This window comes from Corvus hawaiiensis, chromosome 6 (genome assembly GCF_020740725.1).
Source record: "Corvus hawaiiensis isolate bCorHaw1 chromosome 6, bCorHaw1.pri.cur, whole genome shotgun sequence".
Lineage (NCBI taxonomy): Eukaryota > Metazoa > Chordata > Aves > Passeriformes > Corvidae > Corvus > Corvus hawaiiensis.
The window spans coordinates 36,663,987-36,691,959 of record NC_063218.1 but is presented as its reverse complement, the minus strand read 5'-3'; the positions used below and the strand labels follow the sequence as shown (position 1 = coordinate 36,691,959).

The 27,973-nt window shown below is 42.4% G+C and overlaps 1 protein-coding gene across 5 annotated transcripts; it reads left to right on the top strand.

Moving 5' to 3' along the window:
* Positions 1-25: 25 nt before the first annotated feature.
* On the top strand, positions 26-27,973 carry ZFYVE1 (zinc finger FYVE-type containing 1). Of its 5 annotated transcripts, none has more exons than XM_048305737.1 (13): positions 27-425; positions 1,052-1,252; positions 1,392-1,928; positions 15,078-15,582; positions 18,545-18,759; positions 20,798-20,904; positions 21,714-21,822; positions 22,402-22,499; positions 22,598-22,715; positions 23,056-23,226; positions 24,001-24,181; positions 24,669-24,782; positions 25,842-27,973. In XM_048305737.1, exons 3-13 carry the CDS (start codon positions 1,431-1,433, stop codon positions 26,072-26,074), a joined length of 2,349 nt encoding a protein of 782 aa, XP_048161694.1. In that variant the 5' UTR covers positions 27-425; positions 1,052-1,252; positions 1,392-1,430; the 3' UTR covers positions 26,075-27,973. The 5 variants fall into 5 exon arrangements, with proteins under 5 accessions (XP_048161696.1, XP_048161694.1, XP_048161692.1 ...); XM_048305735.1 differs by having other exon boundaries at positions 1,030-1,252; XM_048305739.1 differs by lacking the exon at positions 25,842-27,973 and having other exon boundaries at positions 26-425; positions 1,030-1,252; positions 24,001-24,303; positions 24,410-24,761.

The following is a 27,973-nucleotide window of genomic DNA, read 5'->3' as shown; positions in this document are numbered from 1 at the left end:
CTCCGCGGTGAGAAAATAACCCCGAAGTTCCCCGCGATCAGCTGATCCCGGCTGACAACGAGGGGAGCGGGCGGAGGGGGCGCGGGTCCTGGCCGGCCCTGCCTTACTCAGTTCCCCCGGGCGCCCCGACTGCATGGTCGGCCCCTGGGGGAGGAGAACCGGGACACCCCCCCCAGGCGCGGAAGGGACCGGGGGGAGGAGGAAGCCGCGGCCGGGTCCCGAGTCCTTAGTCACCGGCTGCCGGCGGGAGGAAGGGGAAGAAAGGTGGCCGCCGGTTTGTAAACAATAGCCTGGCTAGCGGCGCCCCGTGCCGCGCCGCCTTTGTTCCCGACCCCGCCGCGGCTCCCGCCCGCTGCCGCCGCTCGGCGGGAGGAACCCGGGGGCTTCCCCCTTCCCGGCCGGCGCAGCGGCGGGCACAGCCCCAGGTAGGTGCGGGCGCGGGGGGAGGCGCCGGCCGGCACCGCCGTTACGTAACCGCGGGCGGGTCGCGGGGTCCGCCTGCAGCCCCCGCGGGCGGCCGAGCCACAAGTGCGGCTGCTGCGGGGCAGCGCCCGCCCGGGGCCGCGGGACTGGCGGGGAGAGGGGGTGCCGAGGGTCATCCTGGAGCGAGAGGGTCTCCGCGCTGGCTGGGAGCAGGGGAGGCGGCCCGGAGGCAGCGGTCGAAACAAAGGCGGCGGCGGGGTGCGCAGGCTGCCCTCAGCGGGCGCTGGTCTTGGGGCTCTGCTCTGGCAACTTGGGGTGCAGAGGGAGAGGGAAAAAATCCGTCGTCTGTCAGCCTGACCGCGGTAGCGATCGTCTTCCAGTGTTATTAGAAGGAGCGTACAAAGAGAGCGGATTTTTGTTTATCTGGCGAAGCACATCAGGAAATTCCCAGCAAATAAATACTGTGAACTCTCTGAAGGAGGAGCTTAGCTGTGGAGTGAAAGCAGAGAATTTTCTAGTCTTGACACGGTCCTTTTGTGTGTGTGTGTGTGTACATGTATATGCACTTGTGCGTTTCTGATGCCTTTTTTGTCTCTGTGTCACCAGCTGTCTCCGTTCTCATCTTCAGGGAAATACTTGCTGTATCTGCTGAAGTACAGCAGGCTGGGTTTTTTTTCTCATCACTGAAAGTACATTAAACAGCTAAAGAGAGAAAGAATGTATACCAGCATTTGGGTATAATAGTACATGAAACCAGCCACGTTGTCTAAGTTTATTTTGGAGAAAGAAAACTTCATTAGCACTTAACAGCACTCTTCCTGTGAGGCAGGTCAGTGTATGAATCTTACAGAAACATATATTAATTATTTTAAATCAAGTACAGACAGCATTCCTCTTGTGTTTCTTTCTGTTGTGAAAATACTAAATTTACAACTGACTTCTATACATTTCTTCTATACATGAAACAGAAACAGGAAGGAAAAACATTGCTTTAAAGAAATCTGAAGATGAGTGCCCATACGCAAACTGTGGAGAAAGGACAGAACACAACACTCCTGTGCCAGGAAAGCTATGTTTGCAGTGGGACAGATGAAGCAATCTTTGAGTGTGATGAGTGCAGAAGCCTACAGTGCCAGCGTTGTGAAGAAGAGCTGCATCAGCCAGAAAGGTTGCGGAATCATGAACGGACCCGTATAAGACCCGGCCACGTCCCGTACTGTGACTCCTGCAAAGGTGCCAATGGGAACATAATGCATGCCAGTATGACGGGCTCAAGGCAGATAGCAGCAGTGAGGTGCCAGGTGTGCAAAATCAACCTCTGTGTGGAGTGTCAGAAGAGAACACATGCTGGGGGGAACAGAAGGAAGCACCCTGTCACTGTGTACCATGCCGGCAAAGCCCAAGAACAGGAAGAGGAGGAGGGGATGGATGAGGAGACCAAGAGAAGGAAGATGACAGAGAAGGTTGTGAGTTTCCTCTTGGTCGATGAAACTGAGGAGATTCAGGTAAGAACTGTTGTGGTTTGTTGTGAGCCAGCAAGGTTCCTGAACAAAATTGAATACATTGTATTGCAGTAGGTATCCTGCAAATGGGAGTGCTGGCAGACCGTTTCCTGCTGTATGACTAGGAGAGGGTATTTGACTGTACCAAATAGTGCTAATGCAAGACTACAGCTCATTGCTACCATTTAGCATCAGTAAATCCATCTGGTTTTTAGGAGTAGGACAAAATAGAAGTAAGTGTCCAAAGTGTTCCATCCAAGTCCTGCAGACACCATGGTTAAGCTATATTGCTTGTCACAAATATTTTTAGATGTTAGCCTTTTGGTGAAAGAGGGGGAATTGCCACTGGGGTAGGCCTGCTGATAAAAATGATAGGAACTAGTTGACAAGAATAGCCTCTCAGGAGGCCCTGTTTTAGAAAGTCTAGCATTCAAGATATGCAGTTATAGAACTCTTCTGTTGGCCCTTACATTTGGTAAGCACTGTACAAGGCAAAATGTGTGAAAGCCACATAGCATATTAATTACACAACTAAAAATTGAACTTTGTTTTTTGACTTCCAGTTTGCATCCTTGCTGTTAAACCTTGTTCGGGAGACTGAAAGAAAATTTGTAGTCACCTTGAGACTCAGTATCTGGTTGCTCTAATTTATCATACTCATGCTACCATCATTAAAAATAATTGTGGTGATATTTTTATTTTTGATAGTTATTTGTATCCATGATAGTAACAGTCAACGTGCCTGTCATGCATCACAAGAAAATGTGACTTAAGTATCTCATATCTATTCTATACTATAGAAGTGTGTGTACATACATATATGTGTATGTACACAGTAATTAAACTGTAATATAGGATAGTCTCAAAATGCTTGGGTCATATTTTTGTCAATTCAGGTGTACTGATTGCTAAAGTCTCATGGCTTTTGAAGGAGAAAGGGAGGAAAGGATGACAGTCCTTATGGTGCACTGACATAGAGAGCACACTATGCAGGACAGCAGTGACTGTAAACTGAGTGCTTGAGTTTCAGGTGTTGTAGCAGTCCTAAGGTTGTATGCCTTCAAGCTCTAAGCACACACTCATTTCCTTGTAGTGTGTGACAGATGCAACTATTACTTTAAGATACAGACTTTTCAATAATCCTTTAGCTACTAGAGCAGGCTCTGAAATGCCTTGGAATAGGGCTGTCCTGGAAAGCTGCTCACGAACTGTGTCTCTGTGTGGTTGTACTGGTTTAAGTTATATTTATACTCATGAATCTGTAAGCCTTATTGAGGTAGACCTTTGGCTGCCTCCTGCAAGCCAAGTGCATTTGCTATTTAAATGTCATGGGCCATAAAGCCAACTTCCTTATTGAGGCAGCAGTGGTCCTTTATCAGATCATAGCAAATTGGTCAGAACAGGGTTGGGTTGAAAAAGCTCTCCAAAAATGATCTTATTTCACTATCAAGATGTTGAATCAGAGTTCTTCCATCTGGAGTGGTATTCTCTCTCTCACAGCTGAATATATATGTGACATCTCACAGCCAGTGTCAAAGCAGTCTGAGAGATTTCAATTAAGTTATTTTCTGGCAGCTGGAATTTAAAGAGTGCTTGCTATTATAGTGATAATTCTGCTAGTGGACATGAGGACCTTTATTTCGAAAGGCCTGTTAGATGCCACAGAAGATGTCTTCAGAGCTAAGTAGTCATCTTTTGCTCTTGTTAATACTGAGGAGCCTATTTTGCTATAGGAAAGTGATCATCAGCTTTTTATTTTGTGCTTTTCATTGCTTGAGGAGTAATCATTAGAATATTCTTTATTTAAACCAGCTTTTTGTCCAAAAATGCCAAAAACTTGAAATATGGAGGTGCAGAGTTTGAGGGTGTGTGGCTTTTTAAGCTTGAGCAGACAGGATAAGAATTTAACGGAATTATCTAGTTCAGCTATCTTTAACTGTTTAATGACCTTAGGAACTTGAAAATTGTTGCATTAGTTGGGAAATAAGAGGAAACTGCTGATTTCCTATCAATGGTAGATTCTGCCATAGCAATGTTAAAAGCTACAAAATTACAAATGTTAAAAGCTACACCTCCCCCCCCCCCCCCCCCCCCATTCCCCCCGCAGTTAGATGGAACTACTTATGCTGCTGAACAGGAGATGATGGATCGAGGCGATCACTGATGTATATTTATTTACAAACATCTAACTTGAAAGTGGATCAATGAGATGGGGACACAGGGCCAAAAGATTTGGTTTTTAGTTTCTTTTGGAACCTGGAGTTGTTAAGCTCAAATGGTTATGTTTCATCTCACTGTTCCTGTTGGCTTCTTGGAAGTGGTAGCTCTAAAACTGAAGAACATTTATAGTGTGTAAGCAAATGACTGATCTCGTTCTAGATCCAGAAGCAATGTGGATTAATCCATAAGGAGCTGTGCCTGAGCAAATTGGTTCAGGGGAGAGGTGGAAATTCTCAGTTTGGGCTCAGCACTACACAGATACAGCTGTGATAATTCTGAGATCTGCATAATTGTCTTTGTGCCGTGTTGCACAGATGTGCTGGCCTGCTCAAAGCTTTTTGTGCTTTGCAGGCATAACCATAAGCTCAGAAAGCCGAAGACTTCTTGTGCTTGTTCAAATCCACATAGACAGAAAAGGTCCCATTTTAAACCACTGCTTGTTTGTAGAAAACTGATGGTAGCTAAAGTTTGTATCTGTGAAATACAAGCTTCTCTGTGATGCTCATCGTAACAGCACTATATCTGAGCACCTCAAAAAGAGATTGGCTATCTCACGTTAAAAAATGTCCTTAAAGGGTAAATCCAAGTTTGCACTGCAAGTCTGTGGAAGAACAGAGAGGGAGGTTGTTCCTCATGGAGTCCAGCCCCAGCTGTCTCACACCACACAGTGCAACGCTGTGCATCTCTTGTGAGTTAGTCCCCAGGCATCTTGACCTACATGATGAATTTTTTTTTTTGTTTTTCCGGGACTTGTTGCATCTCATAAGACCTTACTGACTTCTATCAGTAAACAAACCTTGACTGTTTTACAAACTAGCATCACCTGCAGTTTAAACCCATTCTAGGCTCTCTTTCTCAAGCTCTGTTATGCAGTTTCTCTTTACACAGTATTAAACTTTTGGCCTTATCTATTGGATATCTAAAGCTGAGGCTTCAATCAAATTGTTCTTGATAACTGCAGCATCTGTTTGTTAATTGGCTCCTACATAGTCTATCTTCCTTGCTCATCTGAGAATGATATTGTGGGGATTACTTCCTCAGTAAATCACTGTGGTCTTGTCACTGCACTCTTTACATCTTCCACATCTCCTCTTTGCCTTGTTAGACTCAAACTGTGTGCCTTCTCTTTTTATATGTGTAAGGCCCTCAACTGAATCTCCTGATCTGCTCTGCTGAAATGTCAGCTTTCCTTTCTTACTTCTAACTTCCTGGATTCTCAAAGAGGCATCATTGTGTTGTCACTAGTGCTGCCCCTTGCACACAGGAGGCACTTCCCATAAGAAGTCACAGAATCAATTAATTGGGTTTTTTTAACTGGTATTTGTGTATCTATTAAGAAAAACACAGTGAAATACAACAATAAAAACATGACTCAGGTTGTGATACTTGTTTCAAATCCTGAGGCTGTCTTACCGTCCTATGAACTTTTCAACTCACCTGGATCTGTCTTTGTATCTTGTACTTATATTTATGCAGTTTCTGGAACAGTTTCCATTTTTGCTTTGTCTTTATGATGCATGCTTGCAAAAGAGCTCTTTAGCATAAAGCAGAGTTATGCATCTGTTGTACAATGAGCTTTATTACTACTTCTGAGGCGGGGCTGAATGCTTCACAATGCATAACAACAGCTTGGTATTTTTATCTTGGGGAACAGATGTTGGGAGTTCTTACAAGATCAGAACTTGGTTGTAGTGTCACTAATGGCTCCTATGATAACACTTTGTCCAAAGCCCTAATTAAGGACTTGGCACATATGCTTAATAGAAGTAGAAACAGTCTTTCATTGACTCCAGAAGATAGAGGACATACTTGGTTATTAATAATCTGCCTTAGAGTTCGCTCATCTTTGACCAGAAACTAGCTCTGTCACAAGGCATTATCCAATCTGTGGGTTGCAAAGAAAAATAAAAGGTACTGACGTTGTATCCTGACTTACTAAGGAGACTAGAAGGAAAGAAAAATTTCCCTCTAGCTAGTCACAAAAATAATTTCCCCAGCTGTGTAATTTTATGAAGGAGAAGGAGCATACATTCATTGCTATGTCTCCCCTGAGATACCCATAAGAGCTCCCTTTCTTCAGTTTGCAGTGTCTTTTTGTTGTGCCATTAGATATCTCAACTTTCTAAGTATAGCCCCATTCCTTGAGGCTTTTTCTATTCCTTCTAGCAGGTCTAGACGCCTAAAGGAGTATGGTCTTCCCCTCAGCAAGTATGAACAGGATCTATGTACTGCTTTGCAATCAGTTAAGGTAATGCAAAAGGACCCATAGCCCTTATTTAAATGCAGACCATTTTGTACAATCATTAAATAAGCTGTTGCTAAGAGCATAATAGTCTATGTGTCCTCCTCTATCCCCTCCTGTTAAAAAGTTACACATACATACAGTGATAACTCTGCAGGGTTGCTAGCTGCTTTGCTTTTCTCACTCCTGCTGTAAACCCGATGGAAGTACTGTGATTTTTTCCTTATTATCTACTGATTTGAGCCTGGATGAAGTCTAGGGATGACAGAATGGAGTCTCTAGGAATGATTGTTCTTGTCAAGTATTCTTTGTCAGTTAATGGGAGCTAACATGTTCTCTTATGAAAGAAAGTCATGATCTCTTAAGTCTGATTGCTTGCGTTTGTCTAGCAAATAGTGCTAGTTCTTGTGACACTCTTGCTTGATTTGCTGTTGGGGGAATGTGCTTTTGGTAGTTTGTGGGTTTTTTTGGGTTTTTTTTGTGCTTTAGGGTAGCACAATCAGCTGTAAATTTCTGGGAAATGTAGTCCATATCCTGTAACGTAAGGAGTCACAGCTAGTATATTTGCCATGGATATAAAGGAGGAAGAAAAATGTTGAAGGATCTGAGTTTTCTAGGCTAATGTGATCTGTTGGATCAGGATATGTAATTTCTGTCCCTTGGTACTGTTGATGTGCTATAGATGAGTTTTCCTGCCCTTTGTGCTTTAGAGAGGTTTTCTTGCCAAAGTATTTTTGGGAGTTTACTGTCCTACACTCTAGGAATTTTTCTCTTATTACTTTGTTATTTTTCAGTATTCCTCCCATCCCAGTCTGTTATCAGTTCACCTACATTTAAGTGCACTGTTTTTCTGTCCTTGGAATAACATAGTAGAGAAACTACTTAGCAATTGCTGGTTAGGAGTGTTCCTTCTTCTGCTGGACATATATCAGTATTTTGAAGAGTATTTTTAGAAGGTAGGAGAGAGAGCCATCCATTTAACAAACACACAGATCCTTTGACAGTCTCAGGCTGACTCTTAGTTAATTTTTAACATAGCCACTTATAAATAGTGCTTTTCCCTGGAATCAGTCTTGCACCTTCTTCATGATGCAGTACTCTTTGGCATTAACTAAAGTCAAATATTTTGCTTCCTTCCTGTCTCTTTTGTCCATATGCTGACATGAGCGCAGGTGTGGAAAGAAGAGAGCATGTCACAGGTGAGAGAGCCTGGTAGCAAGCCACTCTGGAATTACCCACACTTTCATTCAAGAAATGAATGAAACTGAACTTAGTTTCCTGAACTTAGTTCCGTTTCTGAACTAAATAGTCTTGGGTGGGGGTAGATGGGATGTTTTAGTGCTTCCCCTGCTGTACCCCTCTTTGCACTTTTCCAGTGAATCCTTTTGGTCTCTTGGATGCTGCCAGTAGGAATGGGATGTGAGTGCTTTGGGGTACATTCAAGAAAGAAAAATCAGCTGGCTGTCTTCTAGTCCTTCTGTCCTTTCCATTGCCTCCACTTTCTCTTTTCTGCAGCAGTCACTGGGAGGCAGATGTCACTGCAGCACATGCTTTTGGCTTTTTTATCTGGGCTGTTAAACCTTTGCTGTAGGATCACATAGAGGCAGAAAATTGAGTCCTCTGGCCTGCCTGTCAAAACACCCTGGAACTGGGAAAATAACCAGAGTATTTGTTTTCTAGGAAGAATGCAACTGTTGTACAAGTAAATTTGTAAATGCCCCTCTTAGCAAGGACAGTGGTATAGGTAGTGTCCACACAGGTAATCTAGTTACTCTTAGTATTTAGGAAGACAGCGTGAACTTGCTCCTTGACTTGCTGTCTTCTGGGCAAGTCTCTTCACGTGGATGTGGTCTCTGCTGCTATAGCTGTGACTTTGGGGTGTTAATTGGTAGTGCTGTGGCCAAATTAACGTCTACAGGAACTTGAAAGATATTTAGGATACAAAATCATGATTTCTGCATCACTGTTTACTGTTCTCTTTTAGAGTTAGATGATACTATTACGTTAGTGGTTTTTTTCAGCAGTTGCATTTACTTCAAAATCTTTACTAGTTTTCAGTTTTCAGTTCTTGCAAAAATAGTTTTTCAGCAAGCTAACAGTTTAGTGGACTTTGTAGTTTTATTTCTGCTTTCAGAAGTTTGATATAACTTAACTCACTTGTCTACAAGGTTAACTTGCTATTGATAATAGCAATATTTCAGACAGTGTTCCCCCTTGGGTTAGGGAGAGTCCAGTCAAGTTGGATTACTTCCAATCACCTTAATTTTTTTCCACCGCTGTCTTAAAACGTTTGAAATAGGATCTCTTTGGGTAGGGTTGTTAAGCAGGATTTAACTCTTCTGTCTTTGCCTCTGAAAGAGTTCTGTAATAGATAGACATGGTGTAAGTCCTATTGAGACTCGTGCTGTTAAGCTCCATACAAACCCATGAAATATTGAACCTGAATTCCTATGCCAGAGCTGTAGAAAGGAACAGGATAATTTTGGTCTGAAAAACATACTCAGTTCAGGGACAGTATTGTCCATGGGTATGTACTGTGGCTAATAACAGATCTCAACAGAGCCCATAGGTGGTACTGCAATGAAGACAAATAAATAGGAAAAACCCCTTCAGGTTAGGAAACACCCCTAATACAAATGCTTTCATTTGCTTGAGCCAGGAGGAATAAGATCAAAACCAGCTGAAGCTGAGGAGCAATGTCAGAATCTAACCTTAGATATGTCTGTCCCCTCCTTTATTTTGCCCTCCCTGCATCTGGTGTCAGGTCCTTCAATTTTGGCTTGAGGCTTTGTAGAACTCCAGTCCTGAAAATACTGATGTCCACTGTCAGCTTGGCTGAAGGCCAGGAGATCACTGAGGACAATAACGATTAATGTATTTAAGTATTCTCTGGATCAATAACTTACTTCTGAGTGCCAGATTGTAACTACTGGTGTGACATACACAATTTTATAAACTAATCTGTTGACACAGCCCTTTGCAGAAACTTTCTCAGGCTGCTGTAAAACATTTACGTAGTAACAAGTAACTCTTTAACCAATAGAATTAATGAAGTCTAATTTCTGAGATGTCTTCTTCTCATTATCCAGTGCTTGTCCACATTTTCTGTCTTCTGAGTAAGAAGCAGTATGTGTGCTGTCATGCACCAGCCAGCATGCTTACTGGCTAGCACGTATGGGTATGACTGCTCAGCTTATTACTGTCTTGGAGGCTCCAGGGAGTAGACATGAGACATGCTCTTTCCTCAGTAAGGTTATTAGAGTCTTTCTTTTCTACTCTGTTGTCTATTTTCATCAAACTTTTAGGAAATTTATCTTTTAGAGGCTCTTATTTCTGTATCAAGTTGGTGTAATTAGATTATGAATTTTAAGTTATATGTGGAAGACTTGAGTAACGGCATAAATTATATTTTCCATGGAAAGTCATGCAGAAGAAAAGGTATAGGAGACAACCTAAGGTAGAAGACTAGAGATGCTTGTACTTAAAAGTTAGCCTTGATTCTTCTTGAGCACCTGCTTATGATCAAAATCTTCTCTCTTGTTTGGAAGACTCTAAAAGTCAGAGGAAGTAATGACCTCCTGAGGTCACTTTCAACCTGTATTAGCCTAAGATCTTAGAGGAAACAAGGTTTGAATTACTGTGGTTTAGAGCCTGTCTCACAGCTCTGTTGATGTCACGTGTTTCACAGCAGAGTTTCTCTTCCTCAGAGGGAGCTATCTTTTTTGTCACTTGATAACAAGAAACACTTGTTATCAAGTGTTGATATCAACAAAAATTTCTTTTGGGACAAAAGCAGGTAATTTCCAGTTGCATTTTTAGTAGCCTGTTGCACTTGAGTTGCGGGGGTAAGCCAGTTATGCTTCTTTGCATTCATGCATTGCCTTTTCAGGAGTGATTGTGAGGAGCCCTGCAGAGATGCGAATTTTGGTGGTGACACTGTGCTGTGGTAGAGCTTATTCTTCTCATGTTAGTTTAACTGGCTGTGGTTAAAGGAAGAAATCTGCTTTATAGATTTCTCTCTTATTTTCAATGTACACTGAAATTGTGATTTAATGACCTAAAGGTAGGAGCTGGGGCTTTAGACGTGCACCCAATCACTTTTTTCTGAATCTATCTCTGGATAGGAGCTCAGTTTTTCAGAGTTAAAACACAGATTTAGAAGCAGTGTTTTAAAGAACTGGTCTGCATTGGGCAGATCTGACAGATCTGTTCTGTTTCCAGGTTTAGCGATTGATGTGATACTCTGTCCTTAAGATCAATTACCTAATATTGTCTGTTTTGTTTTAGAAGTTCAGGACTGCTTAAAAGGTTGCAGATGTTCTTTTAGCTTGCTTTGTCATTTCTCCTTCTGATTTAAGGTGTTTGAATTCTTGTAAGCATTATCTTTTTAAAATATTTTCTGAACTGTGAGCAGCATTACTTGTATTGCCAGTGTTAAGTAATGCTTTAAGGTAAATAATTTTTTTTTCCACTTGATTGCTTTGACTGCTTGTACTGATTTGTCTCAGATGTTTGTAATTTTATGCTGGTATACATTTGGATGTGCTGTTAGGAATCTTGTACCTTACATTTCCATTCATTGAGAAGGGTGTTAAATTTATATCATTCTTATTGACTTAGTTGTTGTGTGTCAGAGGGTACTGTCTTGTGCTGGTTGTCTAATTATAGACTCATTTAAATTGGAAAAGAACTTTGAGATCATCAAGTCCAACTGTTAACTCAGCACTGCCAAGTCAACCACTAAACTGTGTCCCTAAGCACCACATCTACATGTCTTTTAAATACCTTCAGGGATGGTAACTCCACCACTTCACTGGGCTGCCTGTTCCTATGCCTGATAACCCTTGACTCAGAAATTTAATTATTTATATGATGGTCTCTTTCTTAATTGCAGAAAATGTATTTTTATTATTAAATATACTCTTTAAAACCAGGTCAAGCAACGGGTAAGACTTCAAAACACAACAACAAAAGTACCAACATAAGTCAAAATGACAGTGTAAGACTAGCAAATGAAGACGCTCTGATGAATACTATGCCAAGCATTCTTGATTCTTGTTTTGAGCTATTGTGCGTTGTGGCACAGCTCTGGCTTTGTGCACCACTTCCATGAATATTAGCAACCCCTAAAGGATTCGTAGAGAGTCTTAAAAGGAGAAAACTCTGGTAAAAATGTCTGATTCTCTTAATGTGTTTGTTTTGCTGGAGGCAGATTTAAAGTTATATGAGTAACAGGTCATTTGAAACTCTGTTCTATTTTACAGATTTTTGTAACTTTTGTAGCTTTCTAACACTGTTTAAATAACATTGTTACCAAGAGGTTCATAGGTAGGAATGTAATTTTAGCCATTCCTAAGAAGAGTTCTCTTGTTTAGCAGTTCTTGTTTCATTTTAGGAGTTCTGTTTCTAAACAATTCTACTTAGGGGTCAGATTTAGAAAACTTATGTTAGGTACAATGGATTTCCAAGTATAGGTGATAAAGAGACTTCAGTTCCAAATGTGCTCCACCGCAGTATGTATACGTTTTTGTGCCTGCCTTATAGAAGACTTTAGCTGTCAAGTTCTCTGTTTTTTCCCACTGAAGACCTTCACCTCCAGTTCAGCTGAACTTGGGTGAAGGGACTGCATGGGGAGCTGGATGACAGCTGCTAAGAGCAACCTAGTTAAAACTTTAAAAGAAAGCTAACCAGGATTCTAACATATGATGGAGTAAAAACTGTTCTTTTTAGAAGAGAGTCTCCTAAGAGCTATAACAAAAGTGTAAATGAGTCTCTGATACTAGAAATGGCAAAGTTAAGAAGGCGCTCAAGAGATACAACTCTTGTCTTGGGTTAGACATACAGTTTTCATTCTTAATTTGCATTGCTGTGCAACATAAGGAAGGTTTTGTATTTACCCTCTGCTGTGAATGTCAGAGATCTGGAACTCTTGGGCAATGCAGAAGTGGACATGGTATGGAAACATGAGTCCTTTGCACATGCAACAGAAGGTGGAACCATATCAATTTCTTTAGAGATGAGAAGCAAAACAAAGAAGTGAGGTTAGTACTTTGACATTTAATGCACCCACTCTGACTTCAAATGTCTTGAAGGAACTTGCTCAAGAGAAGTAAATTTGACTACTGATATGGGGATTGTTGCGGATGGTTCTTAGAGAGTATCATTCCTGTACTCAGCATTGGTTAATGTCTACTAGCGCACAAGAACAAGGAGCACCCTATGACTTACAAGCATATTCAGTTTCAAAGGGAAGGGCTTCTTTTGGTCATCTCGGCTTGTTTTTGGTTTTGTCGCTTCTCCCCCTACATGGAATTTGTTGTAAGGCTGTTTCAGGATCCAAAATTATGACTAGGTTCTAAAAAGGAGGATAGGTCTGCTGGTTCTCTACCAGCTATGAGCATCTAGGTGCAACCACTGCTCAGGAAGTTCTCGGTCATCTGACTTCTGAGCACTGGTAAAGTGTGCTAGGAAACATGTACTCATTTCATGTCTTAAGTTCTTCCTCATTCATTACCAAGTCCTGTGAGACAACATTGGACTAGCTAGACTTTGGTGTGTTCTTGTGCTCCTGGGTAACTTGCTTGTCTGAATCACTCCTGAGTTCTGTCCTGAAAGGACTGAAGGTTCTGTCTGCAAGAGCCTAGAAGGGGATAACTTAGAAGGGAGTGTCGTTTGTGTCTTCTGACATTACTGACTCAGCCCCTTCCACAAGCTCTCCCAAACTGCTACCAAAGTAATAACTACTGCTGGCTAAAAGACCTTAGTCATTAGCTGTCCTGCCAATACTTTAGCAGCTGTTTGAAAACTGATATTTTTTTGTGTTGCCCAGGGAGTACATAACCATTGACTCTGGCAAAAAGGATCTGTCACCTTTTTAGTGAGAAGTTTGGGGGGTGGGAGTTAAAAACAAAATATTTTGAAGACATTATCATATTCCCTTTTGCTTATGTACACATAACATTTTCATATTGTCAAATCTGTGAATGTTTTTAGGAGCTATTCCGTGAACCAGTAACTTCCTTTCATCCACAGAGACATCTTGAGAGACACTAAGCAAAACTGCATCTATCATCTAAGCTACCTTCCTGATGATAAGCTAGTAATCACAGCTACCAAAAAAGCAGACCCTTTCTTGTGTATCTGTAACTTGAGTGTATCTTGATGTTCTCCCACAGACACCAGGAAAGATTCTGTTGAGATCATTTTGATGTCTCTTGTTTCCTGTTTTCTTCTACGCTATGAGGCTGACTTGAATAGTTTGAGTCTGTGAGAAGCTACTGCAAGCTCACAGCCCACAGGTTTTCTTTGTGAATGCTGTTCCCAACCACAATCTGGCACACTGGCTGATTTTTATTTTCCTTCAAAGTCTACATGCTGCTGATTGATTTGACCAAAGCAAATGGGGCTGGCTGAGCCTTAAACTAATTTGCTGATCTAAAAATAAACTTGTTCAAAGAAACCATTTATTACCTCATTGCCTCTCTGGATCATAGCTTGTGAGATCTTCCAACTGTAGTTGCAGGAGGAGAATAGCTAAGAGCTTCCAGAAGTTAAGAGGCAGGTGAGAGGGGCTGGAAGCCCTGCTCCTTTCAGTTGATGGGGATTCCTTGAAAAGGGAATTGGGATGAAGGAAGTGAATTTAATCTTTCTCAAAAAGTCCTTCTGTCATATTCTTCCCCATCATATAATATATGAATAAAACCTGTTGGAAGATGAAAAAGCAAGGCCGAAACAAACACATGAAGCGTGAAACCTGTGAAAGCCGTGAACATATTCTGCAACAAATCCAGGGCAGGCTCTTGTACAGAGCTCTAGCCCATTTCATTGCTACTTTATCTGCTCCTGTTACTCCAGTGTCTGAACAGAAAATGTGCTGTTCTTTAGCCTAGATAGCATGATGCTTGACACTTAAGCTGTAAAGCCAAAGAGAAGCTACCTGCACTACTTCTTGGTTTTGTATGTGTGTTCTTTTGTTTTATTTTTAAAATGAAAGTTTAATACAGTAAATTACAAAATGGATCATTGAGGTAGTTGTAGCACTTCTGTGAGAGCCAGTTTGACCTGCTTCAAGCACCTGACTTCAGTGCACAACTTTGCTGCTTCTTCTCTGCTCCCCCTTTCCAGCTGAAAGATTGATCAGCTGGAGAGCAGTGGGAATAGGACAGTCTGTGTCTGTGAGCCCCTGGCTGTGGATAGATGCAGCCCAAGTGCATGGCAGACATTCTTCTACCCAAACAGGTGCTCAGCCTCTGTGGATGAGTCAAGTTAAAGTGGCAAAAGCAATCCCCTCTTTCACGCCTGAATTTGGATGCTTGCCAGGAGACTGTTGCTACTGAGAAAGTCTGCTGTGCTCCAGGTAGCTGTTCTGTCAGACTTGGAAGTAGTGTTGTACCCCCTTCTCTGAAAGGACTGCCTCAGAGAATGGGGTGAGGTATTAGAGTTGACTAGACAAGTAATCACAGTGAGGCATCACTTCCAAAACAGCTACATGATGGAACAATATAAATCCATCAATATGTACATTTTACAAAACTGCATTCTAGTATTTTGTTTTGTACTTCTTGGTGCTTCAGAAACTTAATGATGAAATCTGAAGATTTCTAATCTTATGAATCCTGAAACAGCTGTGTTTTCGGTGTTGTCTACTCCAATTACATAGTTACAATATTTTTCTCTTTTTGTTTTGGAAGGTAAGGAATGAAGAAGACTTTATTAAGAAACTGGACTGCAGTCCTGACCAACATCTAAAGGTAGTGTCCATCTTTGGGAACACAGGGGATGGCAAGTCTCACACCCTTAACCACACTTTCTTCTATGGCCGGGAAGTCTTCAAGACGTCTCCTGCCCAGGAGTCATGCACAGTTGGAGTCTGGGCAGCCTATGACCCTGTCCGCAGAGTGGTGGTAATTGATACAGAGGGTCTCCTGGGGGCCACTGTGAACCTGAGCCAGAGAACACGGCTGCTGCTGAAGGTCCTGGCCATCTCTGACCTTGTCATCTACCGTACTCGTGCTGACAGGCTCCACAATGACCTCTTCAAATTCCTCGGTGATGCCTCGGAGGCTTATTTAAAACACTTCACCAAGGAGCTGAAAGCTACCACAGCCCGCTGTGGCCTAGATGTTCCTCTGTCAACTTTGGGTCCAGGTGTCATCATCTTTCATGAGACTGTGTACACCAAGCTACTGGGCTCTGGTGAGTAGGCAATAAGAAACTGAATAACAATGTGCTAAACACTGTCTGTAAATTATCAGGTTGCATTGAGTATTCAGCATTCTTTACTACCATGTAAAAACATGATTTGGGTTTTGCTCTCACTGGTTTCAGTCTGTGAACCAGGCTGTGGAACTAGAAGAGCATTCCCTTATGGTGATCTGACTATTCCAAATCAGCTAGAATAATCCTCTTAGCCAGCTGAACATCAGCACTGAATAGTCATGAGTTCTGCCAGCACAGAGGGCAGAACAGAGGAGGGTTTATCATACAAGTTCACGAGTATGGGTGATATGGCAGATGAAGGTGAAAACTGATGTGGTGAGTTGACCCTGGCTGGATGCCAGGCACCCACCAAAGCTGCTCTATCACTCCCCTCCACAAGTGGACAGGAGAGAGAAAATATAATGAAAGTTTCATCAGTTGAGATGAGGTCTGGGAGAGATCACTCATCAAATACCATCACGAGCAAAACTGGCTTGACTTGGGGATATTAATTGAATTTTTTTACTGATAAAACCAGAGCAGGGTAATGAGAAGTAAAATAAATCTTAGAAACACCTTTTTCTCATCCCTCTCTCCTTCACAGCTTTACCTCCTCCCCCACCAGCCACACAGGGAGACAGGGAATGGGGGTTGTGGTAGTTCATCACACGTTGTTCCTGCTGCTTCTCAGGGAGAGGAGTCCTTCCCCTGGTCTGGTATGGGGTCCCTCCCATGGGAGATACTTCTCCATGGACTTCTCCAACATGAATCTATCTCACGGGCAGCAGTTCTCCATAAACTGCTGCAACATGGGTCACTCTTCCATGGGGTGCAGCCCTTCAGGCACAGCCTGCTCCAGCATGGGTCCCCTATGGGGTCACAAGTCCTACTAGGAAGCCTTCTCTTTGTGGGTCCGCAGGTCCCTACCAGGAAGCTGCTCTAGCACAGGCTTCCTACGGGTTCTCAGCCCTGTTTCAGACATCCATCTGTTCTGGTGTGGGCTCCTCCATGGGCTGCAGGGGGACAGCCTGCTTCACTTCACCATGGTCTGCCGGGGAACCTCAGCTCCAGCACCTGGAACAACTCCTCCTCCTCCTCCTTCTCCACAGACCTTGGTGTTCCTCTCACGTATTCTCACACCCACTTTTCTCTGGCAACAATTACATCTGAACATAATTTTTTTTTTTACCTTCTTAAATATATTATCACAGAGGCATTACTATCATTCCTGATGGGCTCAGCCTTGACCAGTGGCACATCCATCCTGGAGCTGGCTGTCATTGGCTCTGCCAGACATGGGGGAAGCTTCCAGCAACATCTCACGGAAATCACCCCTGTAGCTCCCCCACTGCCAAAACCTGGCCATGCAAACCCAACACAACTGACATACCCTGGGATTTTGGCAGGGATATGTAGAATGCTGTTACAAAAAAAACCAAGATAAAATTCTGTGTAGAAGCTAGGAGGAGCAAGAATTATGACGTTGATGAACGTCACTCTACTTTTTTAAATTCTGTGAACCAAAATCATTCTGAGGCTTATGTGAGGTTGGGACTGAGGTTGTGGTGGCACGGAGCTGATGACTTGATTTGATGCTACGTTTCTCTGTGCAAGTATCTGATAAGACCAAAGGAGCAGACTTGCAGACTATTATTCCCACCACTTTCAGTGTTCTTCACAGTAGTTTTAACTTAGCTTATGTGATATTGGATTATTCATATTTAAATGGTGTATTTTATTTGTATATCTGAGTGAAATACACTGTCTTATGGAAGAGACATGTTTTTATTTTGGCTGTACAGTTTCTTCTCATTTTTTGTGTATTTCAAAAGGCGTGGTGAAACCTTTCTTGATTTGATCTGGTGTTTTGATAAGGAAGAGCCGTAATGAGTTGGCCTGCAGTGACTGAGGCTCAGTCCTGCTGTTTGTGAGCATCTAGGAGTCATCTCTTGTGTAATAAATACCTCAGCAGTCCTGCTGGCCCACATTCTCATTTTGGCTTCTCTAAACAGTGAGGTTTTAAACCAGTAGAAGAACTTGACGTTCTTTCTGGTTATTATCAGAGTAACTTCTTTATACCCTTTACCTTACCTGTAAGGCAGTTCCTTTTCTTATATGCCAATTTGCTGATTAGCAATTCAGCCTTTCATAAAGTTGTTGACATACACTGTTTCATCAGTTCAGCCTTTAGTGACTCATGAGGACACTTTGCACCTGTATGCAAAGCCAGGGTCATAAAAAAATATATTTTTATGGTCACTTCTCATCACAATAGGAATAGGAAAGAAACCTCTTAGCATATGGATATGCAGAAAGCTGTAACCATCTGTCTCAATGGATAATTGAGATAAGTGTGTTTATGTAGTTTTAGGACAGGGAAGATGGGGCCTGCCTTATTCTGAAATGTACAGCAGGTATTTGGAAGCAGGCAGGAGAATGTGGTTGGCGCTGTGGAGTCTGACCTGATGTGGCCAGTTCTGAAGTGCTTTGCCATGTAGAAGTTGTTGATAAAGGCTTGGTCTTCCTTGCTACAGGGCTGGCATGGAGAACAGGCAGCCCATGTAAGGTTCATGCCCTCCAGTTATCAGGTGCTAGGAATAGCTATACCAAGTTATGGTCTGGTGAGAAGAACTAACAAATGTGCTGATATTGTGTTTCCTTGTGTTATGTCCTAATTTGCTCCTTAATCTGGATATCTGTGTTTCGAAATCTAGATGTGCCTGGTTTTACCTGAGAAACTTGGTCTTAGAATTTAAAGGTGTTTATCACAAAAGAGAGGCTGCTTTTGGAAAGTTTGTTTCTTTTCCTTATCTTAAAATATAATGATAACTGCATTCCAGATGTATTAGAAGACTTAATTAAGAAAACTAGAACTATATTGCATATGAAAGTACTATGCAATAAAGTCCTGTTTTAAACAATCAGTTGTTTATGAACTTGCTGATACTCTTATATATAGATCATCCTTCGGAGGTTCCTGAGAAGCTCATTCAGGATCGGTTTCGGAAGCTAAGCTGTTTTCCTGAGGCTTTCAGCTCAATTCACTACAAGGGAACAAGGACATACAATCCTCCAACAGATTTCTCTGGGCTTAGGCGAGCTGTGGAGCAGCAGCTGGAGAACAATACTACTCGGTCACCTAGACAGCCCGGAGTTATCTACAAAGCACTGAAAGTAAGTGCAGAAGAGTTTGTCACAGTCTTTATTTGTACCACTGCTGCTAGTAACTCAGCTGCAGCTCATAACGGCAGAGCACCTGAACCAGTGATGCAGACTTGTATGCAGGTCTTCCATGAGAGTGATAATTTTGTCTTAACAGCTGGGGAGGCTGGGTAGTTTTTTTTACTTTAAAACAAACACTTTGGTAAAGACCATGGAAGGTCAAGAAAAGTTAAAGAGCCAAACTGAGCAAAATCACAAAACTGAGCTGGGAAGAAAAAAGTAACTGATGCTGTGAGTGACAAGCACTTAATGACAGTGATTTACAAAGAGAGACCTTAGAAGGTGTTTTTTATAAAATTCCTAAAGATGGCCTCAGCACAAGAGGAGAAAATGCAAGAGACTTGAAGGGAGTTAATAGTTGGCAAGACCTAGCACTGCACAGTGTAACCCAAGGGCTAGGAGGCAAAAAGGAGGAAGGAATTGTGCTGTAGCTAGGGATGGGATCAAGCCAAATGATGTATTACTTCAGAGCGAGTGATTTTCTCAGATGGTTCACTTTGCTAGGATGTCAGAGGGATTTTTGGGTCTTTAAATTTGCAGTCCTTCCTACAAGCTTCCACATACCACTACCTGATTAACAACATATTTTCTTTGGCCCAAAGAGCACAGCTGTCACTGGGGAGGGGCAGGCAGAGCTGGGGCATATCTGCAGAAGAAGGTAGTGTTAGCAGTCTTTTCTGGTGTTAGTCACAGCTGTTGGAACAGATAATTCTGGCTGCTCTGCATTAGTGGTAGCTGAAGCACAGAGGGAAGTGTCAGGTTGACATGTACTGTACACAATTCTTTGCATTAGGGAGCAGACAGGCAGCAAGAGGAAAACCAGTTGGAATCATTAATTTTAGTTTAATTTCTAGGACTTTATTGCAATAATCAAGTAACCTGGTTTCATATATAGCTGCTGGTGTACTTAAATTCATGTCCAGTAGAGTGTTTGCTGTGTTCAGATCACTACTAACTACAAATTTCACTACTAACTTCTTTTGCTTCATTTGCTGAGGACACAAGACTTGCTAGAGATCTCCACTTCCTCTAACTTTTGAATTCATTGGCCAGTATCAGTCAAGCTTTCAGGAGAATGTAAAGCAAATTTCTTTGAAATTATGTGAAATAAAATGTTTAAATAGAGGACTTATCTGAGGGAAGCTGTGGTGAAAGAGGTATACACGTCTGTGTGTATGTGCAGTCAACCCTTGTTAAACAGCACAGATGCACCCACTCCGCCCACCCCAACCCTTTGAGGGGAGAGGGAGGAAGAGAAAGGCAGGCAGCCACTATATTAACCTCAGCTGTAGGAAGAGTTTCAGCTAGATCTCATGCCTTCAGAGATCTCCATCAAGAAAAGCTGTAATCATTTGCTTTGTTCCAGTGCTTTTTTTTTTCTCCCTTAGCATAACACCTGAAAGAACTTAAAAAGTTAAATGTGCCAAGGCTAAGGACTGATTTAATCTGAGAATGGATGTTCCTAGGAAAGGGTACAAATCCCTTTGTCTCAGTTTTGCCATTTCACCAGAGAAGAGCAGTTGTTCTAGTGGCTGGAGGAAAGCTCAGGGCAGCACTTTGAGCCAAGGGGCAAAAAAATGTGTTCTCATGAACTATGAGAAATGATCCTCTGAGTTTCTTTTCAGAGGTTTTCAGAATGCAAAGCCCTTTTAGCAAGAACCCTGCTGTTTTGAGCAGGGATTGGATCCACAGTGATCCAGGTGCAATCTTCTACCACCCATTTCACTACAAACTTCAAAGTAGGGACAGGAGGACAGGAAAGCAGAGAAAAAGAGTATCTTACAAGTGTTCAGGTCACTTCCATACAAGTGCAAGATTGCCTTCTTGGTTGGTTTCCAATCCTTGTTTTGGTTTCCAGGCTAGTAAGACACTATTTGTTAGCTGTGTACTCTCTCTGCCTCTCCCTCCAGTAGAGGAACTCATGCTTTTTCTTGCAAAATATCTTCATTGCCCTTAATTCCTTTCCAGTTCATTCTTTTTTGTTTCATAGGCTCTAAGTGACCGGTTCAGTGGGGAGATCCCCGATGACCAGATGGCTCACAGCTCTTTCTTTCCAGATGAATATTTCACATGCTCCTCTGTGTGCCTCAGCTGTGGGTAAGTAGATGAGAAATGCTTCTCCATCCTTTTAGGGGATAGTGCTGCCTCAACCTGCAGCCACAGAACGTAAAGTTTCTGTGACATCTTGACACCTGATATCAGCTATCCTCAGCTAGTACTTCCAGGAAGAATTAGCTTGAAATCCAACTCTTATGTGAATTGGACAACCACTATTGCCACATCCCAGCTGGATGCATGGTTTTTGCCCACTCTGTTTTTGTGCATGGCTACAAACCTGTGCTGCCCATATATTTTCCCAAATGCAAGCAGGGCAGGAAGAAAGGAGTGTCTAAATAAATCCCCTGACGTTTCCTACCGTGTTTTTCTCTTGACATATTTATTGCCTAAACAGTATAAACAGTCCTAAAGCATACATCATGGAGTGGGGCTGTATTCAGTGAGTAGGTCTAAGTGGAGTTCCATATTTGATTAGATCTTGGCTGGTAGCTCTCTGGAAAGAGCCCAAAGATTGAGCCTGGAAGGGCAGTAGATGGCAGTCAGTGCTCTGAATCTGGGAGCTGTATAGCAGCATGATGTTGTAGCTGGTTATGCTTCTTTTCTGATGCCGAGCATTTTCTGCAGTGAACTGTTGTGTGGTGCTGCTTTGTATGTGAAACAGTTGCTACAGTTCCTTCTGAAGAGCCTGCCTTGCAGTAATAAATTATGTCATTGCCATATGTACAGTTGTGAAGATGGTTTGAGGGCCAACATCTATAAAAATACAAGATAGCAGTAAAAATGAAATCTTGCTGACATCTGTCCTGTGTCTAACAGCAGCAACTCATGGTTTGCTCTTGAATACTCAGGTGTGGCTGTAAGAAGAGCATGAACCATGCAAAGGAAGGAGTCCCTCATGAATCCAAAAGTCGATGCAGATATTCTCACCAGTATGATAACAGAGTCTACACTTGCAAGGTGAGTAGCGATACAAGGACAAGGTCTGAAGAATGATAAAGGAAAGGATGACCCAGTAAATGACAGGCATGTGCCTGTTTTAATCCTTTTTTTTTTTTTTTTAATGTCAGAGGTGCTCATAGCCTTGACAAGAAAAATTGATCCTTATTTGACTTGTATGTTTGCTTGGAGAGTTCATCACCTCTGTGTGCTATGTGTCATTTTCTAGCTAAATTGTGAAGCTTGATGCTCTTAACCTGGGTAATGCTGACCTTTTATATATTTGACATGGTTACTGTTCTTATTTGCTTATGCCCAGTGCTTGGTATTAGCCAATGTTTCTGAAGGATGTCTGCCGGAGACAGGAAGATTTTTGGCTACCATCATGGTCTTTATTGATGTAGAAATACTTCTCTGATGTCCATCATTGATAGTGGGTTTGATTTTGCTTTGTTTTTAAATGAGTTCTGATGAGTGCTCCTTTGCTGTGGACCTCTGTATGCTAATTATATGCTTTACGTGGACAAACAGCAGCCAGATGTAGATTTGGATTCCCAAGAATGTGGGTTCAACCCACTACATTGAGTCTTTATGTTGTAGGCCTGTTATGAACGAGGGATGGAGGTCAGCGTGGTGCCAAAAACCTCTGCTTCCACAGATTCCCCTTGGCTGGGCCTTGCCAAGTATGCCTGGTCAGGGTGAGTACTGCAGCTGAGATCTCTCTGCTCTCTGTGGTCTCTGCACTGCCTGGTGCTTGGGACTTGCCAGAGAGGTAACCTGTCCTCCTCTTGTGCAGGTACGTGATCGAGTGCCCCAACTGTGGGGTGGTGTATCGCAGCCGGCAGTACTGGTTTGGCAACCAAGATCCTGTGAACACTGTAGTGAGGACAGAAATTGAGCATGTCTGGCCAGGGGTAAGTCTGCTTGCTGGATAGTCCTTTTGTATGTGTGCAGCCATGCACATGCTAATTTGGTTGTTCTGGATGTTGATGGAGAAAATAGATTGCCTTTCATTAAGCTGGTCCCTGCTGTTCGAAAGAGCCTTTGCAAGGGCCTTCAGACATCTTTTGGCTATCTTGAAATGGCTAAGTTGCCAACCTACTTCTGTCTTTCAAAGCAGGACTGGTGAATCTTTTTCTCCTGCTTGCCCTTCAGTTTAACAGGAGCAATGGGTTGCAGAGCCATCTGCATCTTTAAAAAAAAAAAGGTGGTTTCCCTCTTTTTATTCTCAAATTAATATCTGTTTCATTCCAGACTGATGGATTCCTGAAAGACAACAACAATGCAGCCCAGCGTTTGTTGGATGGCATGAATTTCATGGCTCAATCAGTATCTGAACTTAGCCTAGGACCCACAAAAGCTGTGACCTCCTGGTTGACAGACCAGATTGCCCCATCTTACTGGAGACCCAACTCTCAGATTCTGGTAAATAGCAGCTGCTACAGAGAAAGGCTTTGCAAAACGAAAACCCCTTTTCCTTACTCTTTAAGTAATACAGTACTTTGCAGATTCCAAATGCTTCTTCTTTTACTGCAGCAATCCCAACTCCTACAACTTTGAGAAAACTGAAGTGCTTTCTCCTCTTCCCATTCTTGACTTAGCCAGAGAAAGTATGAACAGAGACTTGGCCCAGCCCTGATAAAGAAACTGTTTCTCCCTGCTCTTTGTGAGCTACTCTCCCTGCAATATCAGAGAAAATCTTGGCTTGCATGAACTTGTTTTTTAAAGCAAAGAACCAACATCTTAAATATGGCTACTGCAGTTGATAGTACTATTTTTATGGGTGCAGAGATTAAACTCTGGTTTCATACCAGATACAAAAAGCTGGCCCAAACAGTTCAACTAGGAAAGGATTCCTTGTGTCTTGCTGGAAACAGGTTCTTCTTCAATGAAAACTGCCTTCTGAATTCTTACCCCACACAAAGGTCAAATGTCCATCATTCAGCCCTGTGTGATGTGCCTGTGTTTGTGATTGTGAACGAAGGAATCATAGCAATATATTGGCTTAACCACTGTACACCTACCATTCTGAATCACTTCCCTGGGGTAAAGTTGTGGGGCTGATAGCACCCAAGTCTTGTGTGTAACTGTATTTTTCACAATTTCAGTCTGAGACTTGCCATGCTGGGCTTCTGCTCTCTATTTTTCACTTAAGGAAGATCAAACTAACAGTTCTTCTTTCTGTGTTGTTCTGATTAGAGCTGTAAGAAGTGCAACACACCTTTCAAAGATAACGACACAAAGCATCACTGCCGGGCCTGTGGAGAGGGCTTCTGTGATGGCTGTTCTTCCAAGACCCGTCCAGTGCCTGAGCGAGGCTGGGGACCAGCACCAGTGCGCGTGTGTGATAACTGCTATGACAACAGGGGCATCCAGTTAGGTAATCTTGAGTTGATTGTGACAGAACTATCCCTGGGCAATAGCCTGAAGTCTTTGTCCCTGATTTCTGGATCACAACCATTCCCAATGGGTGTAGACATGCTGGGCTTCCATAAAATTTTGGTAAGGAAGCTGAAGAGCTCAATACCTTTTGGAAAGATGACCCTACTAGATACCTGACCTGCTGACAAAATTATTTTCTAATTGTATCTTTATTTTGTTTTCCTAGCAACTGCTGATGGTCTGGTGCTAACATCAGAGAAGGGATGCTTATGTTACAGCAGACTATATATTTTGTCCGTTATTGATAAAATGAACACCCTGCAATCCGAGATTGTGGATGGGGGACATAAAGGCTGAGGAGAGATTCCAACCTGCCTTTTGGGTTTGCTGCTGGTTTTGTTAATGTAAATTAACTGAAACTTTCAGTTACAGGCTGAAATGGTGGTGGACTTAGGTGTTGACCCCTTCACTCTTGTGTCATGCAGATGTGGCTGAGCTGCCTTCAGATGAGGAAGGGGGGACACTTATTGCCAGGAAGGTGGGGGAAGCTGTGCAAAACACACTTGGAGCGGTGGTGACAGCCATGGACATTCCCTTAGGTGAGTTCTGTTCTCTTCTGATGGATTTTTTTTTGTCTAAACGCATTTTTGTTTTCAAAGAGCAAAACTTGTTACTAAACTTCAAGAGTTTGTGTCACAGGCTGGCACCTCTGCTATGATACTACTGTTGGTTGAGAGTTCTACAGCCCTCTGGACCTCTTCTGCTTGATGTTTCTTCTTGGTTTTCAGCATGTTGTTTTTGCAGATCACACTTTCTCTTTTCACCCTATTATGCAAAACTGCACCAAGCTGTGAGTAATTCACGCTCTCCTGATGCATTCACTGCAGTGACCTGCCATTTGGAGTTCCATAAAGATTGGCCAAATTAAGAAAGCATTTTATCAGGTTTGGTTTTCTTCCAGAGATGCTGAGTGCCTTTTAAGTGTATTCATGGATACTGCTGGCACTTGGTACTTCTGAGGGGAGGGCTGAGAATTTGAAGCTGTCCAGGTTGGTAATGATGGGGAGGTACTCAGTAGTGTGATCTTTAAGGGTGAGCTTAGTACAGAGAACCTCTGCTGCTCTTTCATGTGCTGGGTGGCAGTTCAGGTATGTCAGCAAACATTTCACATTTGAATTTTCTATTGTTGGACGTGACTTCCTACTCATTGCGCACATTGCCTACAGCATGTCTGGCCATCACCTGTGCGGGTGTTTCTCTCCAACTCAATGAAAGGCAGAATAAATCCCTTTCTCAGTTCAGACAGTACATGGATTTCTGATTATTTGGTTTGGTGACTTGGTAGTTTTTTTGGCCACAGCTGAAACTAAAGGTAGGGAAAAGCAAATGTCTTAACCTCTAGAAGAGTCTGAGTAAGGCAAGATGCCACTATTAAAGAGTTTACCTTTGAAAAGAGGCAGAATGTGGGAGAATGGTAGAATGCCCTAAATGGCTACTCGTTGCTTTGGATTCTGTCAGTAGGTCAGCTCTCCCTTAATGGCAGTGGTATGACTTGCAATGTGTGAGTGCCTCCACTGGAGAACATTCCTGACATGCTCACGTTCATGGATTATTTTGTTCTCCCTCTTTCTCATCCCCCCACTTCACTTCCTCCTTAGGTCTGGTAAAAGATGCTGCCCGACCTGCGTACTGGGTACCAGATCATGAAATCCTGCACTGCCACAATTGCCGGAAGGAATTCAGTATCAAACTTTCCAAACACCACTGTCGGGCCTGTGGCCAGGGATTCTGTGATGAGTGCTCACACGACCGCAGAGCGGTTCCCTCTCGTGGATGGGATCACCCAGTCCGAGTTTGCTTTAACTGCAATAAAAAGCCTGGTGACCTTTAACCCCAGGCTGCTCTCCAGATCTTTGCAATTCCTTATGTTCTCAGGGTTACAAATGAAAATATCTGGTCTCCCTTTCACCTTCTAACCTGTTGCAGCCAGAGTGCATGTTTCCAGTTTCTGGCCTCCTCTCATGTTATATCCATCTTGGAACACTGGGAATGAGCTTACATTCAGCCTCTAGGTTTTAATTTCAAATTAACTGGGAAAGGGAGGGAGCTCCCTTGTAAATGAGCAAACCAAAATCCCGTGTATTTTATTCCAGTAAAAAAAAAAAAATATATATATATATATATATATCTCAACTATGTATAATTTAGTATATTAAGAATATGGTTGAATAATGAAGCTTTGAGTATTCCTAGTTCAAATGATGGATGGTGTTGTTCCTTACTGTATTGGATCAGAATTATGGCCTTCTAATTCTTCTTTTGGAATGTCTTGCTGATCGTGATGTCCTGTGAGGAAGGTTTGGACTCTGTGCTGCCAGGAATCTCCAATGTTGATATGTGAATTACACCTGGTAATTCAACCAACTCTACATCTGGAGGTGCTGCCCTTCTGGCCATGGAAGATTAAACCTAGTTTAATTAGTTTGTTTGAACTGTGATATGAGCAATGGTCTTGCAGTGCAAGAGGTATCAAGTTAACACAGACTCCCTGGCAGAGACCGGTAGAGCTCTGAAAGGTAAAGCAAATCCTATGGCACGAGGCAAAGCATTCTGATTTTGCCATTTCAACTTCAATACCAGATCAAAAGGTAGCAGGGTCTTGCTCTCCCTGACAATATTTTCATGTACTCAGGTTTTCTTCAAGTTTCTCTGCAAGATCATTACAGTTAAAAGTTTTGTCCAGAGCAGAACAAAAGAACAAGTTTTGTAGGCAACTCTGAAATACGAAGTTTGAGTTGTTTGGGTTGTGATGACTTTCCTTTTCCCCTACTTTTTAAGTGATCCTGTAGTCTCTGAAGCCTCTGTGTTCTCAGATATGGTTGCATAGAAACTGCACAGATTTGACTTACTTTCTTCTAATAATATGAACTTACAAATCAACCTGGAAAATGGGAACCTTTCTTCTTTGCTCCTAGCAACTGGCACTCAGTGGACTTCATCCTTTTATGAAAGCACTGCAATGAATTCACTGATTTTATTATGAAAAGCACCACTTAACCTAACTTATATTGTCATGTACTGTGGATTTGTGGTTCCACTTAAAAGAAGTAAGAGACCGTTGTGGATTAAACTGCCTAAAATTCTCCCTTCTTGGCTTACATAGACAAGAATTCTTTCACCACATGAGAGTTGCCTCCTCTTGGGGTGGCTGGAGTTTAATGCAGTGTCCTGGAACTGTGGTATTTTTTCCCAGCTTATTAAATGTGCTCTTGTGTAGATGAGTGCCCAACACCCTGTTTTAAGACTGTATTATTAAATTAACTGCTATAAAGAACTTTATCTTCTGAACAAGCGTACTGACTTTCCTTGTAACAAGCGGTTCTCACTTTGTCTCTGAAAGAACATGCTCACAAAGTGATTGTCCCTTCACAGCTACATCCAGTCTACACAAGGAAGTAGACTTAGAAGATGATCCAGGACACCTTTGGTACTGGCCAAGTTTACTGCGGATGGTCTTATGTTTTTGTAAGCAAAAGCCTGCCATAAACTGACAGTTGTCCAAGTAAGGGCATGAGTAGGTAGAAATCCTCTCTTAAAAGACATTCTGTACATCTGGCATAATTCTGTGCTTCAAAGTATTCTTTATTTTTTTAATGGGTGAGCAGTGTGTTCTTGGTTTGTAGGCTGTGCCTTGTGTGCTGTTTATGCATGTAGCTTTACTACCATGTTAATGCACAAAGAGAAAGCAGCCATGACATTCCTTGTATAAAATCTTTGGCATCTGTTTCAA